Here is a 17,501-nt window from a genome sequence, read left to right as displayed (position 1 = left end):
GAACCTCTGGCGATGCGTGCGTGGCTGACGCCATCTTGCATTCGCAGGATGCATTGTGAAATTACCCAGATCACTTAGCGGTCTCGCAAGACCGCTATGTCTTCTGGGTAATTTTACAATGCATCTCTGGGAACGCAAGATGGCGGCAGGCGCGAGCGCATCGTCAGACTACGGAAGGTGAGAATAGAAGGTTTTTTGTTTTTTTTAAATTATTTTTAACATTAGATCTTTTTACTATTGATGCTGCATAGGCAGCATCAATAGTAAAAACTTGGTCACCCAGGGTTAATAGCGGCAGTAACGGAGTGAGTTACCCGTGGCATAACGCAGTCTGTTACCACTGGCATTAACCCTGTGTGAGCGCTGACTGGAGGGGAGTATGGAGCGGGCACTGACTGTGGGGAGTATGGAGCGGGCACTGACTGCGGGGAGTATGGAGCGGGCACTGACTGTGGGGAGTATGGAGCGGGCACTGACTGCGGGGAGTATGGAGTGGGCGCCGGGCACTGACTGCAAGGGAGTAGGGAGGGACTAATCGGACTGTGGCCGTCGCTGATTGGTCGCGGCAGCCATGACAGGCAGCTGGCGAGACCAATCAGCGACTTGGATTTCCATGACAGACAAAGGCCGCGACCAATGAATATCCGTGACAGACAGAAAGACAGAAGGACAGACGGAAGTGATCCTTAGACAATTTTATCGTAGATATATATATATATATATATATGCACACTGCTCAAAAAAATAAAGGGAACATTTAAACAACAGAATATATAACTCCAAGTAAATCAAACTTCTGTGAAATCAAACTGTCCACTTAGGAAGCAACACTGATTGACAATCAATTTCACATGCTGTTGTGCAAATGGAATAGACAACAGATGGAAATTATTGGCAATTATCAAGACATTCTCAATAAAGGAGTGGTTCTGCAGGTGGGTACCACAGACCACATCCCAGTACCAATGCTTTCTGGCTGATGTTTTGGTCACTTTTGAATGTTGGTTGTGCTTTCACACTCATGGTAGCAGGAGACGAACTCTACAACCCACACAAGTGGCTCAGGTAGTGCAGCTCATCCAGGATGGCACATCAATGCGAGCTGTGGCAAGAACGTTTGCTGTGTCTGTCAACGTAGTGTCCAGAGGCTGGAGTCGCTACCAGGAGACAGACCAGTACACCAGGAGATGTGGAGGGGGCCATAGTAGGGCAACAACCCAGCAGCAGGACCGCTACCTCAGCCTTTGTGCAAGGAGGAACAGGAGGAGCACTGACAGAGCCCTGCAAAATGACCTCCGGCAGGCCACAATGTGCATGTGTCTGTACAAACGGTTAGAAACAGACTCCATGAGGATGGATTGAGTGCCCGACATCCACAGATGGGGGTTGTGCTCACAGCCCAACACCATGCAGAACGGTTGGAATTTGCCACAGAACACCAGGATTGGCAAATTCGCCACTGGCGCCCTGTGCTCTTCACAGATGAAAGCAGGTTCAAACTGAGCAAATGTGACAGACGTGACAGAGTCTGGAGACGCTGTGGAGAGTGATCTGCTGCCTGCAACATCCTTCAGAATGACCGGTTTGGCAGTGGGTCAGTAATGGTGTGGGGTGGCATTTCTTTGGAGGGCAGCACATCCCTCCATGTGCTCGCCAGAGGTACAGTACAGACCAAAAGTTTGGACACACCTTCTCATTTAAAGATTTTTGTGTACAGTCATGGCCAAAAGTTTTGAGAATTACACCAAAATTATATTTTCACATGATCTGCTGCCCTCTGGTTTTTATTAGTGTTTGTCTGATGTTTATATCACATACAGAAATATAATTGCAATCATATTATGAGTACCAATAGGTTATATTGACAGTTAGAATGAGTTAATGCAGCAAGTCAATATTTGCTGTGTTGACCGTTCTTCTTCAAGACCTCTGCAATTCTTCCTGGCATGCTCTCAATCAACTTCTGGACCAAATCCTGACTGATAGCAGTCCAGTCTTGCATAATCAATGCTTGCATTTTGCCAGAATTTGTTGGTTTTTGTTTGTCCACCCGTCTCTTGATGATTTTTATATCAGATAGATTTTTATTATCCGCAAAGAATAAACAATCAGAATATTTCTCATGGCAATGTTTCATTAAACATTTACAGATAACTTTTTCCCCCCGACCCAGAGCCCCCCCACCCCGCCCAACCCAAGAGACCTCAGCCAGAGCCACCCCACTTCCCATCATCATACAAACATTTGAATAAACATCCGTTATATTTCCATTGAATACTAGGTTCCCTATATTCTCATTTATCATCCTAATTCAAGTCCATCCACGGTTGCCACAGCTTGTGGAAGATGTCCAGCTTATTCCTTTTGGTGTAGATACTTTTCTCCAAAGTAAGTATATGCTCCGTTTGCTTAAGAAAGTCTCTTCTTGTTGGAGGTTCCTCTCTAATCCAAAATTTGGCGATCAATTTCCTAGCAATGAATAACAATCGTGCAATAGCTATTTTAAACATGTTGTCCGTAACAATTTCCTCCACATATCCCAATATGCAAGTCAGTGGAACCCTAGGGACAGAACATCCATACACCAGTTCAATACGATTTAAAACAACTATCCAGAAGGAGGAGAGTCTAGGGCACTGCCACATCATATGCAATATCCCCGCCTGGGATTGTGAGCACCGAGGGCATTCCGAGTTCTGCCTAAGCCCAGCCTTGAACAACCTGTCAGGGGTTCTATAGGCCCTATGGATTACGAATAACTGTGATAGCCTGCCAGGTTCACTCATTGATATCTTGGGCACATATTCTAGGACCGACTCCCATCTATCATTGTCAATTATTCCCAATTCAGCTTCCCATTTCCCTTTGGCTCGGATGGGATATTTTTCCAGGAAAGAAAAAGAAACCCATATATTTCTGAAATCGCCCCTTCGTGCAGCTATTCTTAAGGATATAGTCGAGCATGAGATCAATCTGTACCACTATGGCTCCCCTTTTATTCTGTGCCTGATAAGCATGAGAGATACGATTATACTGGAACAATTCAGACCGTGGCAACTGAAATTCTTCCTGCAACTCCTCAAATGTTTTAAGTCTGCCCTGACTTATCAGCTGCCCCAGCCGTTTAATAACTGCTGCAGACCAAAAGTGGAAACCCTCCCTCTGCCTAAATTCCGGTAGATAAATGTTGTCCCAAATAGGCGAGAATCTGGTGAACCCACTCACTTCCCTAATGAGTTTGACTTTTTCCCATACTCTGTGAATTAATTTGATAGTGCATCCCTGTGAACCCATTTTTTTTTAATTGTCCTCCCTCCAAACTGTCACTCAAAACGTCTGCCTGTAGTAAGTACCTCAAGCTATTAGGTATTTGCACACTCCCTGCCTCCTCCCCCCATCCTTTGAGATGTTGACACTGTGCTGCTAAGAAGTATAGCCATGGATTAGGAAGTGCAAGACCCCCCTCTGTTTTGGCCCTCTGAAGTATCTCCTGTTTAAACCTAGGACTCTTTCCTCCCCATATTAATTCCCCAAACAAAGACCTAATCTTACGGAATCTGCATTGTGTAATCCAAATGGGAGAGTTATGTAGCACGTACAACAACTGTGGCATTACAATCATCTTTAAGAGGTTCACCCTACCAACCACCGATAAATGTAATTTGTTCCATGCCGCAATCTTGGTACGAATTTTCTGCATTAATGGACTTAAATTCAGTTCCTCAAAGGTAGTTAGAGGAAGAGCAATCTGAATACCCAAATATTTGAATTTTTGAACAATCTTTAATTTTGTGGTTATCACCCTCTCTCCACTGCCAATACTGTCCCCCTCAATCAACAACATACAAGACTTATCCCAGTTTATTGTGAGACCCGAAAACCGACCAAACTCCTCAATCAAAGCTACCGCATTGCACAGGGACCTTTCAGAATCCTCCAGGAACAACAAAATATCGTCAGCATATAATGCAATTTTGTCTTCCCTCCTACCATAGATGTAACCTCTAACCTCCTGAGCACCTCTTATTTTAGCCGCTAACGGCTCCACGGCCAGAGCAAAGAGCAACGGGGACAGCGGACACCCCTGTCTGGTACCCCTAAACAGCGGGAAACTCTCCGACAAATTATTATTAACTCTAATTTTTGCCGTTGGGGACGAGTACAGCAACTTAACCCAGGAGATGAATTTTGGACCAAACCCTAGGCGATCCAGTACCGACCACAAGTAACTCCACTCCACACAATCAAAGGCCTTGTGGGCATCTAAAGACACCACAACTCTTTTTCCGGCATTGTCTGCAGGAATTTGCATATTTAAAAATAGCCTTCTCAAGTTAATTGCCGTGGATTTATTGGGCATAAAGCCAGACTGGTCTGGGTGAATCAATTTATCGATCACTTGGGACAGCCTGTTCGCCAGGGCCTTCGCCAAAATCTTTATGTCAGCCGTTAGAAGTGAAATTGGTCTATACGACTCCGGCTGTTGAGGATCTTTATCAGCTTTAGGAATAACCACCACAATGGCCTCTCTCATTGATGGAGGCAGCACTCCCCTCTCCAACGACTCAGAGAACACTCGCTCCAATTTGGGCATTAACTCTGCATTAAGAATTTTATAAACCTCTACTGGGATCCCATCCGTCCCCGGAGCCTTGCCCCCCGCCATATCCGCCAAAGCCGCCTTCAATTTTTCCTCCCCAAGCGGTCTATCCATCCACTCCCTTTCCTCTCTACCTAGTCTGGGTAAGTCAACCTCTTTCAGATATCTATTCATTTCCTCATGACTTTTATCCACCCTAGAGGAATATAATTTACTATAAAATCTCCGAAAAACATCTAAAATTTCCCCCCCTGAGTAACCGTTTTACCTTCCTCTGTTCTTATGGAGTATACATGTGAAGAATCCCGCTGCGCAGAAACCACCACCGAGAGCAAATGTCCTACCTTCTCTCCCTCAGAATAAAATGTTTCCTTTTGAAAGGCTCTCAACCTATTTGCCCTACGCATATGGAGTTCATCGACCGCTACCTGAGCCGCCCTCATACGAAGTTGCGCTTCGCTTGAATTCTGAGAGGCCAGTGTCTCTTCCGCCACCCTCAGTTCCTCCATCACTGCATTGTCTTGAATTTTAGACTTAGCTTTATGTCTCGAGATGTCCCGGAATAAAATTCCTCTCAGGTATGCCTTCATGGTGTCCCACACTACAAGATTCCCTGCACTCCCTTCATTAATCCTGAAAAACTCCCCGAGTTCAGATCCCACCTGTTCCATATCCAAATACTGTAGCCAGGAGGGGTGAAATTTCCATCCCAACCCCGTCAGACCACTCTCCCCAGTCATTTGTACCGAGACCAGTACTGGGCTATGGTCCGATATTACTCTAGGCCTATACTCCACCTCATGTATTAGATTATTCACCCCCCCATTTCCCAAAGCCAAATCAATGCGAGATAAAGATCCGTATGTTGCTGAATAACATGAGTAGGCATATGTCCTAGGATTACGCACCCGCCACAAATCTATCCATCCTATTTCTCTTAGATAATTTCCAAAAGGAGTAGAGTTCCCTTCACTTCTCAACTCCGCATGTCTACCCTTGTCCCAGTGATCATTAGATATATTGTTCACATCCCCCACTATAAGGAGGGGCACCCCATCCCACCTACCCGTAATTTCCAGAATCTCCTGTATCTTTTTCTTGGAATATGGTGGTGGAATATAAATTGACACAATACAAATTAACCTGTTAAATATCTTGCATACTAAAAACACAAATTGGCCGTCTTTATCGGTGGTTACCTCAATCTCTTCAAACGGAACACTAACGTGTATCAAAATTGACACACCTCTGGCATAATTTGAGAACGTTGAGTGATACGCCTTTCTCACCCATCTCTTCTGTAGAATAGCAACCTTTTCCTTCACTAGGTGAGTTTCTTGCAGACATATCACTGAAGGCCTCTGTTTCAGTACATATTGGAAAATAGCTGTTCGTTTAGTAGCATTTGCAAGGCCCCTAACATTCCAACTTAGGATTTTAACCTCCCCACCCATTGTAGCTTATAGAAACAATGAATGAGTTCAAGCTCCCTAAGGTCTCAACCCCAACTCCCACCCCCTCCCTCCTTCCCCCCCCCCCCCATCCCCAATTCCCAACTGAAATAACTCTCTATCTCTCCCCTCTCTTAAGCCCACCCAACTCCTCTCTACTCTTAGAATATCAAAATAAACTCTCCCTCTCAATTTGAGATCTGGGAACGCTGTTTCACAGCCTAATGATAAAAACTCTGCGTTCCTTCAGCTCCCCCGCCCACCATAGCCAAAATGCAAATTCCGTTGCGCCGCCGAACACAACCTGATGATATCAATATACCATAAAGTCACAGTATAAGTACCAGTTAACTATCAAACCAAACATAACAGTGAAGGGTTAACAATTGCCTCAGTAGCACTTAAATCAGTTTCAGCGGGTCTGCCCCGTTCTGACATGCTTAGTATTGAGATCCAGCCATTGTGACGCCTCCTCTGGATTTTGGAAAAAATGCACCCGATCCAGAGCCACCACCCTTAATTTTGCTGGGTAAATCATTGAATAACGGACATCTAAGTCTCGCAACCTCCTCTTGACCTCTCCAAACTTCATCCGAAGCTTTTGGACCGCCGCAGAGTAATCCGGATAAAGGGAGACCCGATTACCATCAATGGTCAGCTCATCACAATTCCTGGCTTTCCTCAACAAAATGTCTCGGTCCTGATAGTTCAGAATTTTAGCCAAGATAACTCTTGGGGCCGAGCCGGGGGGGAAGGGTCTGGTGGGCACACGGTGCGCTCTTTCAACGGCAAACATCTTAGTAAGGCCATCTCCACCCACAGCATTTTTTAGCCATGCCTCAATATAAGCCGTGGGGTTGCTCCCTTCCGCATTTTCTGGGACCCCCACAATCCTTAGGTTGTTCCTGCGGGATCGGTTTTCAAGGTCATCAGTCTTAAACTCCAGATCAGCAATACGTTGAATATACTTTTTTTCCCTGTTTAACAATTCACCAATCCGATCTTCTGCACTCCCAACCCTTTCTTCCACCTCTTCCACTCCGTCTCTTGATGATTGAACACAAGTTCTCAATGGGATTAAGATCTGGGGAGTTTCCAGGCCATGGACCCAAAATCTCTATGTTTTGTTCCATGAGCCATTTAGTTATCACCTTTGCTTTATGGCAAGGTGCTCCATCATGCTGGAAAAGGCATTGTTGGGCGCCAAACTGCTCTTGGACGGTTGGGAGAAGTTGCTCTTGGAGGACATTCTGGTACCATTCTTTATTCATGGCTGTGTTTTTAGGCAAGACTGTGAGTGAGCCGATTCCCTTGGCTGAGAAGCAACCCCACACATGAATGGTTTCAGGATGCTTTACAGTTGGCTTGAGACAAGACTGGTGGTAGCGCTCACCTCTTCTTCTCCGAATAAGCTGTTTTCCAGATGTCCCAAACAATCGAAAAGGGGATTCATCAGAGAAAATGACTTTGTCCCAGTCCTCAGCAGTCCACTCCCTGTACCTTTTGCAGAATATCAGTCGGTCCCTGATGTTTTTTCTGGAGAGAAGTGTCTTCTTTGCTGCCCTCCTTGAAACCAGGCCTTGCTCAAAGAGTCTCCGCCTCACAGTGCGTGCAGAAGCACTCACACCAGCCTGCTGCCATTCCTGAGCAAGCTCGGCACTGCTGGTAGTCCGATCCCGCAGCTGAAACAGTTTTAAGATACGGTCCTGGTGCTTGCTGGTCTTTCTTGGGCGCCCTGGAGCCTTTTTGACAACAATGGAAGCTCTCTCCTTGAAGTTCTTGATGATGCGATAGATTGTTGACTGAGGTGCAATCTTTGTAGCTGCGATACTCATCCCTGTTAGGCCATTTTTGTGGTGCAGTGCAATGATGGCTGCACGTGTTTCTTTAGAGATAACCATGGTTAACTGAAGAGAAACAATGATACCAAGCACCAGCCTCCTTTTAAAGTGTCCAGTGATGTCATTCTTACTTAATCATGACTGATTGATCGCCAGCCCTGTCCTCATCAACACCCACACCTGTGTTAATGGATCAATCACTAAAACGATGTTAGCTGCTCCTTTTAAGGCAGGACTGCAATGATGTTGAAATGTGTTTTGGGGGTTAAAGTTCATTTACTGGGCAAATATTGACTTTGCAAGTACAGTAATTGCTGTTAAGCTGATCACTCTGACATTCAGGAGTATATGCAAATTGCCATTAGAAAAAATGAAGCAGTAGACTTTGGAAAAATTAATATTTGTCTCATTCTCAAAATTTTTGTCCATGACTGTATTTTCATGACTATGAAAATTGTAAATTCACTCTGAAGGCATCAAAACTATGAATTAACACATGTGGAATTATATACTTAACAAAAAAAGTGTGAAACAACTGAAAATATGTCTTATATTCTAGGTTCTTCAAAGTAGCCACCTTTTGCATTGATGACTGCTTTGCACACTCTTGGCATTCTCTTGAAGAGCTTCAAGAGGTAGTCACCGGAAATGGTCTTCCAACAATCTTGAAGGAGTTCGCAGAGATGCTTAGCACTTGTTGGCCCTTTTGCCTTCACTCTGCGGTCAAACTCCCCCCAAACCATCTCGATTGGGTTCAGGTCTGGTGACTCTGGAAGCCAGGTCATCTGGCGTAGCACCCCATCACTCTCCTTCTTGGTCAAATAGCCCTTACACAACCTGGAGGTGTGTTTGAGGTCAATGTCCTGTTGAAAAATAAATGATGGTTCAACTTAACGCACACCAGATGGAATAGCATGCCGCTGCAAGATGCTGTGGTAGCCATGCTGGTTCAGTATGCCTTCAATTTTGAATAAATCCCCAACAGTGTTACCAGCAAAGCACCCCCACACCATCACACCTCCTCCTCCATGCTTTCTGTGGGAACCAGCCATGTAGAGTACATCCGTTCACCTTTTCTGCGTCGCACAAAGACACGGTAGTTGGAACCAAAGATCTCAAATTTGGACTCATCGTACCAAAGCACAGATTTCCACTGGTCTAATGTCCATTCCTTGTGTACTTTAGCCCAAACAAGTCTCTTCTGCTTGTTGCCTGTCCTTAGCAGTGGTTTCCTAGCAGCTATTTTCCCATGAAGGCCTGCTGCACAAAGTCTCCTCTTAACAGTACAGTTGTTGTAGAGATGTGTCTGCTTCTAGAACTCTGTGCGGCATTGACCTGGTCTCTAATCTGAGCTGCTGTTAACCTGCGATTTCTGAGCCTGGTGACTCGGATAAACTTATCCTCAGAAGCAGAGGTGACTCTTGGTCTTCCTGGGGCGGTCCACATGTGAGCCAGTTTCTTTGTAGCGCTTGATGGTTTGTGCAACTGCACTTGGGGACACTTTCAAAGTTTTCCCAATTTTTCCCTTACTTAGCTGCTTTTTTCTTGCCATAATACAAATTCTAACAGTCTATTCAGTAGGACTATCAGCTGTGTATCCACCAGAGTTCTGCTCAACACAACTGATGGTCCCAACCCCATTTATGAGGCAAGAAATCCCACTTATTAAACCTGACAGGGCACACCTGTGAAGTGAAAACCATTTCCACATGTGTTAATTCATAGTTTTGATGCCTTCAGTGTGAATTTACAATTTTCATAGTCATGAAAATATAGAAAAATCTTTAAATGAGAAGGTGTGTCCAAACTTTTGGACCGTACTGTAGCCTGACTGCCATTAGGTACCAAGATGAGATCCTCAGACCCCTTGTGAGACCACATGTTGGTGCGGTTGGCCCTGGGTTCCTCCTAATGCAGGACAATGCCAGACCTCATTTGGCTGGAGGGTGTCAACAGTTCTTGCAAAACGAAGGCATTGAAGCTATGGACTGGCCCACCCGTTCCCCAGACCTGAATCCGATTGAACACATCTGAGACATCATGTCTTGCACCATCCACCAATGTCACGTTGCACCACAGACTGTTCAGGAGTTGGCGGATGCTTTAGTCCAGGTCTGGGAGGAGATCCCTCAGGAGACCATTCGCCGCCTCATCAGGAGCATGCCCAGGCGTTGTAGGGAGGTCATACAGGCACGTGGAGGCCACACACACTACTGAGCATCATTTCCTTGTCTTGAGGCGTTTCCACTGAAGTTGGATCAGCCTGTAACTTAATTTTCCACTTTGATTTTGAGCATCATTCCAACTACAGACCTCCGTGAGATATTAGTTGTGATATACGTTGATCATTTTTAGGTTTTATTGTTCTCAACACATGCCACTATGTAATGAATAAAGATTTACAACTGGAATATTTCATTCAGTGATATCTAGGATGTGGGATTCTAGTGTTCCCTTTATTCTTTTGAGCATTGTGTGTATATATAATAACTGTATGATTTTTAGAGGACCAGCTGCTTAAACTCTCATGGAACCAAAAAATGGGATATATGATTGGAGCTGAACAGTGAATGAAGCAGTGGCCGCACATGCTCACTACCACTTCCCACCCTTGTGATTATGAATGGGGCTGGAATGGAACTGAACGGAAGCTCCAGAAATGATATTGTATAAACAAAAGTAGTTGTGCTCTTTTTTTTTTTTTTAAAGAGGACCGGTCACTGGATTTTTCTTTATTTAAAAATTTGTACCTCCTGCTTCACGGATTCTGGAACAGTTTTTCTTTTTCTTCTGCGCACCCTTTCGTTCCATAGTTATACCCCTCCCCTAGTAATAATGGTGCTCAGGGATGTTTACTTTTTCTCCTCTGATTTTGGCCAATGAAACCACCGCCACGCCCACAGGGATACGTCCAGGGAAAAATATTCACAAATATTTCCGAGGGCCATAACTTTGCAACTGAGGGGCACAGACTAAAGAGAAAAACTGTTCCAGAATCAGTGGAACAGAAGCAATTAGAGGGAGGACTCCAGTGAAAGGTTTTCTTTGATTCCTGGACATTGTTACTCACCAGGTTTGATTGTCACCTCCTGTTGTGACTGGGCTACCCCGTGTGTGTTACTGGCCATGCAGGTGTATGTTCCATTATGGGTGAATGCTGCTGTGAGGATGATGATTGAGCTTCTATCTCGGGAGTACATGACCTCTGCATTTTCGGGGATCTGCCAGCTGTATGTCGGAGCTGGTGACCCATCCGACTCGCATGTGACGTTTAGTGGATTTCCTGCTTGAATCGTTGCATTGGGTGAAACATACACAACTGGACCCGATGGTGCATCTGAATAAAGAAAAACATAATATTTTCAAAATTTTAATGAAAAATGCAGGAAAATACATCCCCGGAGAGCGAAGGAGAAAGAATTATGAGTAGAAGACAGGGAGCAGATATTATAACCCCAATAAGAGACATTTCCCCATGTTATAAATACGACAAGAATTTGAAGGTACTATATAAATTAGGGAGACTTTAGGCAATGCTTGCTGGGAAAAAAAAATGCAAATAGCTCTTCTCGACTCTACATCGCCACCTATGGGAAGGAGAAAGCTGTTTATCTGTGAATTAATAATTTTTTTACATTTTTTTTTTGCTTTTGTCAGCTGTAGGGAAACTTACTAAATGTATACCCAATTATCTATTAGGCAGAGTCGAGAGCGGGCACAAAAACATGTCATAGCCTTGACGACCCAGCGTATCCATGCATTATATTACATCACGTAAAGCGTCATTTCCTATTTAAATATATAAACTTGGCAGAAAGTGCCAGTGATCAGATTACAGATATTTGTCGGGAGTCTCAGAATTATGATTACCTTATTTTTTGCACGAGATAGCTGCACGTTTTTCCTACAGCTCCAACTACTGGAGAAATGAGGTATTACATGGCATCCATTGAAAAGAAGCTTTTCAGAAGCTGCTCTCCCTCCTGCAGCTGATGACTCGTGGAAAAAGGTAATTACTGTACATATTGGTAACCTTGTATCTTCCAGCTGTCGTGAAACTACAAGTATCAGCACCTTGTTCTATGCCCTATACTCGTGGTCATAGCAGCAGACTTACATTGCACTGTGACGTCGACAGCTTTCCACTTGTCTCCTTTGATGTTTGTTGCCTGACAGTTATAAATCCCGGACATGTCTCTCGTCACCGTACCCGAGTCACTGATATTGTGTTCACCACTATAGCATTTTACTGTCGGCTCTGGGTTTCCGTCAGCCCGACATAAAAATGGTCTGTTTCCTTCTACCAGAAGTAAAGTTGAGGGACATAATGTTTCAGTGAAATCTGGGGGGTCTAAAATGGAAAAGAAAGAAATATATAGCAAATTATTGATGGCCGACACACCATATGGCCTCCTTAGTATTTCTGGAATCTGTCAGAAAAATTGGAAGTTGTTATGTCGTAATGTCAAACAATCACACATACTCATGAAATCTCCACAGACGAAAAATATCTATCTCCTATCTATCTATTGTAAGGGAAAACTCTTATTAGGGCTTCCATGGACAGATTTTGCTCAAGCCCTCTGTACAGGGATCTGGACTTACAACAGGGTCCCCTAGGTTGCACCCACGGAGTGGCTGCTGGCTCCTGGGTTACATCCACGGAGTGGCTGCTGGAGTGAGCTTGCAAAAAGAGAGTTGACAAGTCTTGTTAAAACCAGAGATGGAAGATACTGGACAAAGTCAAGGACGAGATCAGGAGATGGCTGAGGTCAGAGCCGGAAGGACAGGGGCAGAAGCAGAATCATAAGAAAAATGGAAGGTTAAACTAGTCCAGGGTCAGCAATGGGTATCAGACAAGCCAGGCCGAGTGGCAGGGTATCACAATAAAACATATCGGAGTCAGTGCTTGAGATGAGCGAATATGTTTGGAAAACGATTGCCATTTGCCATAATCGTGCCATATTAGTACTATATGCAGGGCCGTATTTATGGTTGATGATCGTTTCCGAACATATCCAATGGCGAATATTACAAATGCGGCGATGGTAATCCGAACCGAATATTGAAATATTCCCTCATCTCTAGTCAGTACCTATAACTGGCAAATCCTAGCAAACTCCTGGGAGTTTAAATAAGGTGTGGCTCTTCCCAAATCTCCCGGCGGAAAGCCACTTATACCTGCTGATTATCTGCCCTGTAGCAGCACAAGTCCCAACCACACTAATATGTTTGGTGCCACCTAATGATCGATGCAAAGGTTGTAGGAGCAGATTCAGATAAGGATGTAACATCGATCTACTATCGGGGTCTACATTTACACCTTTAAAATGATTTCTATAAACTTCAGGATTTGGTAAAGTCTTCACGCTCGTCTTTCGTGGTTGAAATTAATAACCTCAAATATGGCTTCACACCACTTACAATGTACTTCTAGGCTCTGTGTAGAGGATTGGGATATGCTTGGATTTCCAGTAATATGTGCCATGCAGGTGATGGATACTCTCGGAGTCCTCCGACTTGCAGTGAAAGTGTAGATGACCGTAGAGTTCTCAACCGACAGCTCTTCTCTACCATCCACACTGATGGATAGAACATAACCCACTGGATATTCATTAGTTATATTACAGGAAGCGGTCACCTTCTGATCCAGGTCTACAATGTTGCTGGATAGATCAAAAATAATGGCAGGATACTCTGAAAGGAAGATTGAAAAAGTGTTACTATGAGTATAGGCAGCACTTGACGCATACTGCCATTCTAATGGCACTATAATTAGGCTAGAGTGTCCAAAAACAAAGGAAAAAGTGAGCTGCACAGCCTTCCCTCCTCCGGCAGATCAGCAGCAGTGAGTGGTGACGGACTGACTTCAGTATAGGGGGTGCTCGCATGGAAGATAGATGCAAACATGTAGATCAGAACAGAAAATGCGGCAGCACTCACCCATCTGTGGTCCAATTCTTTATTCAAAACATGAACAAATACAGCCTTGCGGTCCGAGGGAGTGCAGATGGACGGGAGGTGAGCAGGTGAACGACGACAGCTGTTTCGCGCTGATCCAAGCGCTTCTACAGGTCTATTAGGCTAGAGTGTATCCAAAGAGGGCAAGTACTACTACCATTTTTCACTTTGACACCATGGCCACATTGTAATATATGGGGTTGGTTGGACGCCAGCGTAAACGGTCTCACAATATTTTCAGTAGATTGTCTTTGCCTTATGGGCTTCTCCTATCCGGGGCATTTATGGTGGATCGTTCAGATAAGTAATAAATACCCCATAGGTGTGAGTACTACAAGTGGGGCCTACATCTATCTTGAGAACATGGGCCTCGTCAAGCATTGCCAGGAATGGATTGGTGGCTACCCATGCGGCAAGAAGCCTCAGCAATTTTCAGAGTTTTGGTACAAAGGAATTGAGGGAGCCACCTCTCCATTCTTAACACTGCACTATTTGGTCCAATTCTCAAGATCAAAATTACTGAGCCCCCATGGTAAATCCGGTTCATTAGCAACATTTCTAAACTTTTTATTTTTTATAATACGTCAAGTAAACAAGAACTATTTACATAACACAACTAATATTGCAAGTGGTTTCTCCAAATTCAGCACAATTTTACTGACAATTGCAGTCTCAGAAAGATTCAACTCCCTCAATTGAGCACCTCATGAGGGTTGTCTCAAGAGCACCTGGCTAATAATCAAGGATACATCAGCTGTTACTTCTTGAGATAAAATACAACAAATACATGGAATGAATAGGGCTTTGGATAAAACACATCAAATATCTGGACTGACTAGGGCTTTGGATAAGCCATATCAAATACCTGGACTGACTAGGGCTTTGGATAAAACACATTAAATATCTGGACTGACTAGGGATTGGGATAAAACACATCAAATATCTGGACTGGCTAGGGTTTTGGATAAAACACATCAAATACCTGGACTGGCTAGGGCTTTGGATAAAACACGTCAAATATCTGGACTGACTAGGGCTTTGGATAAAACACATCAAATACTTGGACTGACTAGGGCTTTGGATAAAACACATCAAATATCTGGACTGACTAGGTCTTTGGATATGACACATCAAATAACTGGACTGACTAGGGCTTTGGATAAAACACATCAAATACCTGGACTGACTAGGGCTTTGGATAAAATACATCAAATACCTGGACTGACTATGGTTTTGGATAAAACACATCCAATACCTCGACTGGCTAGGGCTTTGGATAAACCACATCAAATACCTGGACCGACTAGGGCTTTGGAAAAAACACATCAAATACCTGAACTGACTAGGGCTTTGGATAAAATACATCAAATACCTGGACTGACTATGGTTTTGGATAAAACACATCCAATACCTGGACTGGCTAGGGCTTTGGATAAACCACATCAAATACCTGGAACGACTAGGGCTTTGGAAAAAACACATCAAATACCTGAACTGACTAGGGCTTTGGATAAAACACATAAAATACCTGAACTGGCTAGGGCTTTGGATAAAACACATCAAATACCTGGAATGGCTATTAATTTGGATAATACACATCACATACCTGGACTGGCTAGGGCTTTGGATAAAACACATCAAATACCGGGACTGACTAGGGCTTTGGATAAAATACATCAAATACCTGGACTGGCTAGGGCTTTGGATAAAACCCCTTAAATACCTGGACTGACTAGGGCTTTGGATAAAGCACATCAAATACCTGGACTGGCTAGGACTTTGGCTAATACACATCATATACCTGGACTGGCTAGGGCTTTGGATAAAACACATCACATACCTGGACTAGGTAGGGCTTTGGCTAATACACATCATATACCTGGACTGGCTTTGAGTCTTCTATATGGCTGGACTTACCATAAATATTAACTTCCACTGTTGAGTCCCGTATCAATGTAAATAAGTTAGATTCACATCTGATGGTTTTCAGTCCCAGACTTGAATCAGTGGTATTCAGCTCAGCCGTGCCATTTATGCTTCCTTTATTGGTCTGGGCAATGACGACATCAAGTTGGGTGTCATCAAAGAGCATTTTCAAGTTCACATTTTCAGGAGGAAATGCATTGGCAATCTGACACTCCACCGAAGGCAAGGTCCCTCTCTTTATCCATTTCTGCACTGATATAACAGGGCCTTCTGGCAATGCTGATATTATAATAAAAAGATATATTAATTCAAGGTAGATGACTCAAAAATATCAAACACCTTGCTGCTGTATATATAGTGAGATTACATGTAATAAGATTTTTTATAAAATTTTAGGATCTCTTATTTAATTAAATAAAAATCCAAATTCTCTCTTCTTCACCAATCTATATGGTAACATAATAAAATTGTACCTGCAGCAGCCGGGGGGATCTCACAGCATAGGGATTTTTACATATTCTGATTGACACAACAAGACCTTCATATGCAATGGACACCACCCATAGTGGTAGCAAGTAGAATTACATTCTTTACTAGATTTATTTTTTCCTAAACCACGCCAGGTACAAGGAACTCACCAAGGGCGCCCCTTGTGTGGAGTGGACCAGGTAGGCCAAAAATATGCAAAATTCATCAAAGAGATGCATTATGAGAGCCCAGACCACTTTGAAACCTCAGAAGGCCGCAGTGTAATATAACATACCATAGGTCTGTACAGTGAGCTCCGGAGACTTGACTCTTTTGGCTTCTGACCCGAGTTGTAGGACGGCCTCACAGGTGAAGTTCTCACGGTTGTCTCTGCGGCTAGCCTGGAATGTGTAGACGTGACTCACTGTCTGTTTGTCCACCACATGCGGTCCGTTATACGAACTACTGTTGATGACCTCCTCTCCCCTGAAGACGTTTATGGTAAGATACTCCAAAGGAGCAACTTCATGGACTGTACAGTTGATCGTATATTCTTCTCCTTCTTCTACTTCACTCACCATGTCTATAGTGACCTTGGACGGCAAAGCTGCAACGACATTAATTTTTTTTAATACATTTTTTTAGTTGGTAAAAAGAGACGAGAAAACCCAAAGGGGCTCCCCAAAAAAAGGAATAATTTTTCCAATTTATTATGCCTGCCATTTTATACGCTATCTTTACATAATCAAGAATGCAACGATGGGATAAATGTATTAATATGAAGCACCAGTCTCAATAAACTGACCCCATAGTGTTTTCCTAAACTCCTCAGTGGTGGGAACTTTCCACATAGAGACTTTTATGGCTGCCATTGAGTTTAAATGGGGTTCACCGACCCAATAATATATATAAAACAGGCTCAAAATTTTGTAAAAAACAATGCTACTCAGTACACCGATTTCCACCACTCCTGTTACAAAGATTTTTGGGTCCCCTGCTGGTTCCAGCTTCCTTTTCACATTGGAAATCATTTGTTTGGCGCTAGGTCCTGCCTATATTAGGACCCCAAAACGATGATGATCTCATCTCCTCTAGAGATAAGTTCTTAAATCAAGACCCCCTTCCCCCCCAATTATTTGCCAGAGAGAAGATCAGCTACAGAAAAAGTTTTTATTCTTGGAGGACCCAACATGTGTAATGCTTCATTTATCCTGCGGTGGTGCTGCAGGGAAATTGAACACTTGCTTACTAGGT

General features: G+C 43.7%; 1 protein-coding gene across 1 annotated transcript in view; it reads right to left on the bottom strand.

The window, feature by feature from the left end:
* The window catches only part of LOC138677168 (intercellular adhesion molecule 1-like), a 45,674-nt gene that overhangs the window by 4,642 nt on the left and 23,531 nt on the right, over positions 1–17,501 (bottom strand). The window contains exons 3-7 of the mRNA XM_069767081.1: positions 16,543–16,854; positions 15,771–16,058; positions 13,317–13,589; positions 12,010–12,243; positions 10,963–11,229 (exon numbers count right to left, since the gene is read on the bottom strand). Of these exons, the coding sequence (XP_069623182.1) occupies positions 10,963–11,229; positions 12,010–12,243; positions 13,317–13,589; positions 15,771–16,058; positions 16,543–16,854 (1,374 nt within the window). The remainder of the gene's footprint in view (positions 1–10,962; positions 11,230–12,009; positions 12,244–13,316; positions 13,590–15,770; positions 16,059–16,542; positions 16,855–17,501) is intronic.

Source organism: Ranitomeya imitator, chromosome 4, assembly GCF_032444005.1.
Source record: "Ranitomeya imitator isolate aRanImi1 chromosome 4, aRanImi1.pri, whole genome shotgun sequence".
Classification (NCBI taxonomy): domain Eukaryota; kingdom Metazoa; phylum Chordata; class Amphibia; order Anura; family Dendrobatidae; genus Ranitomeya; species Ranitomeya imitator.
This window is presented reverse-complemented; position numbering and strand designations above follow the sequence as displayed.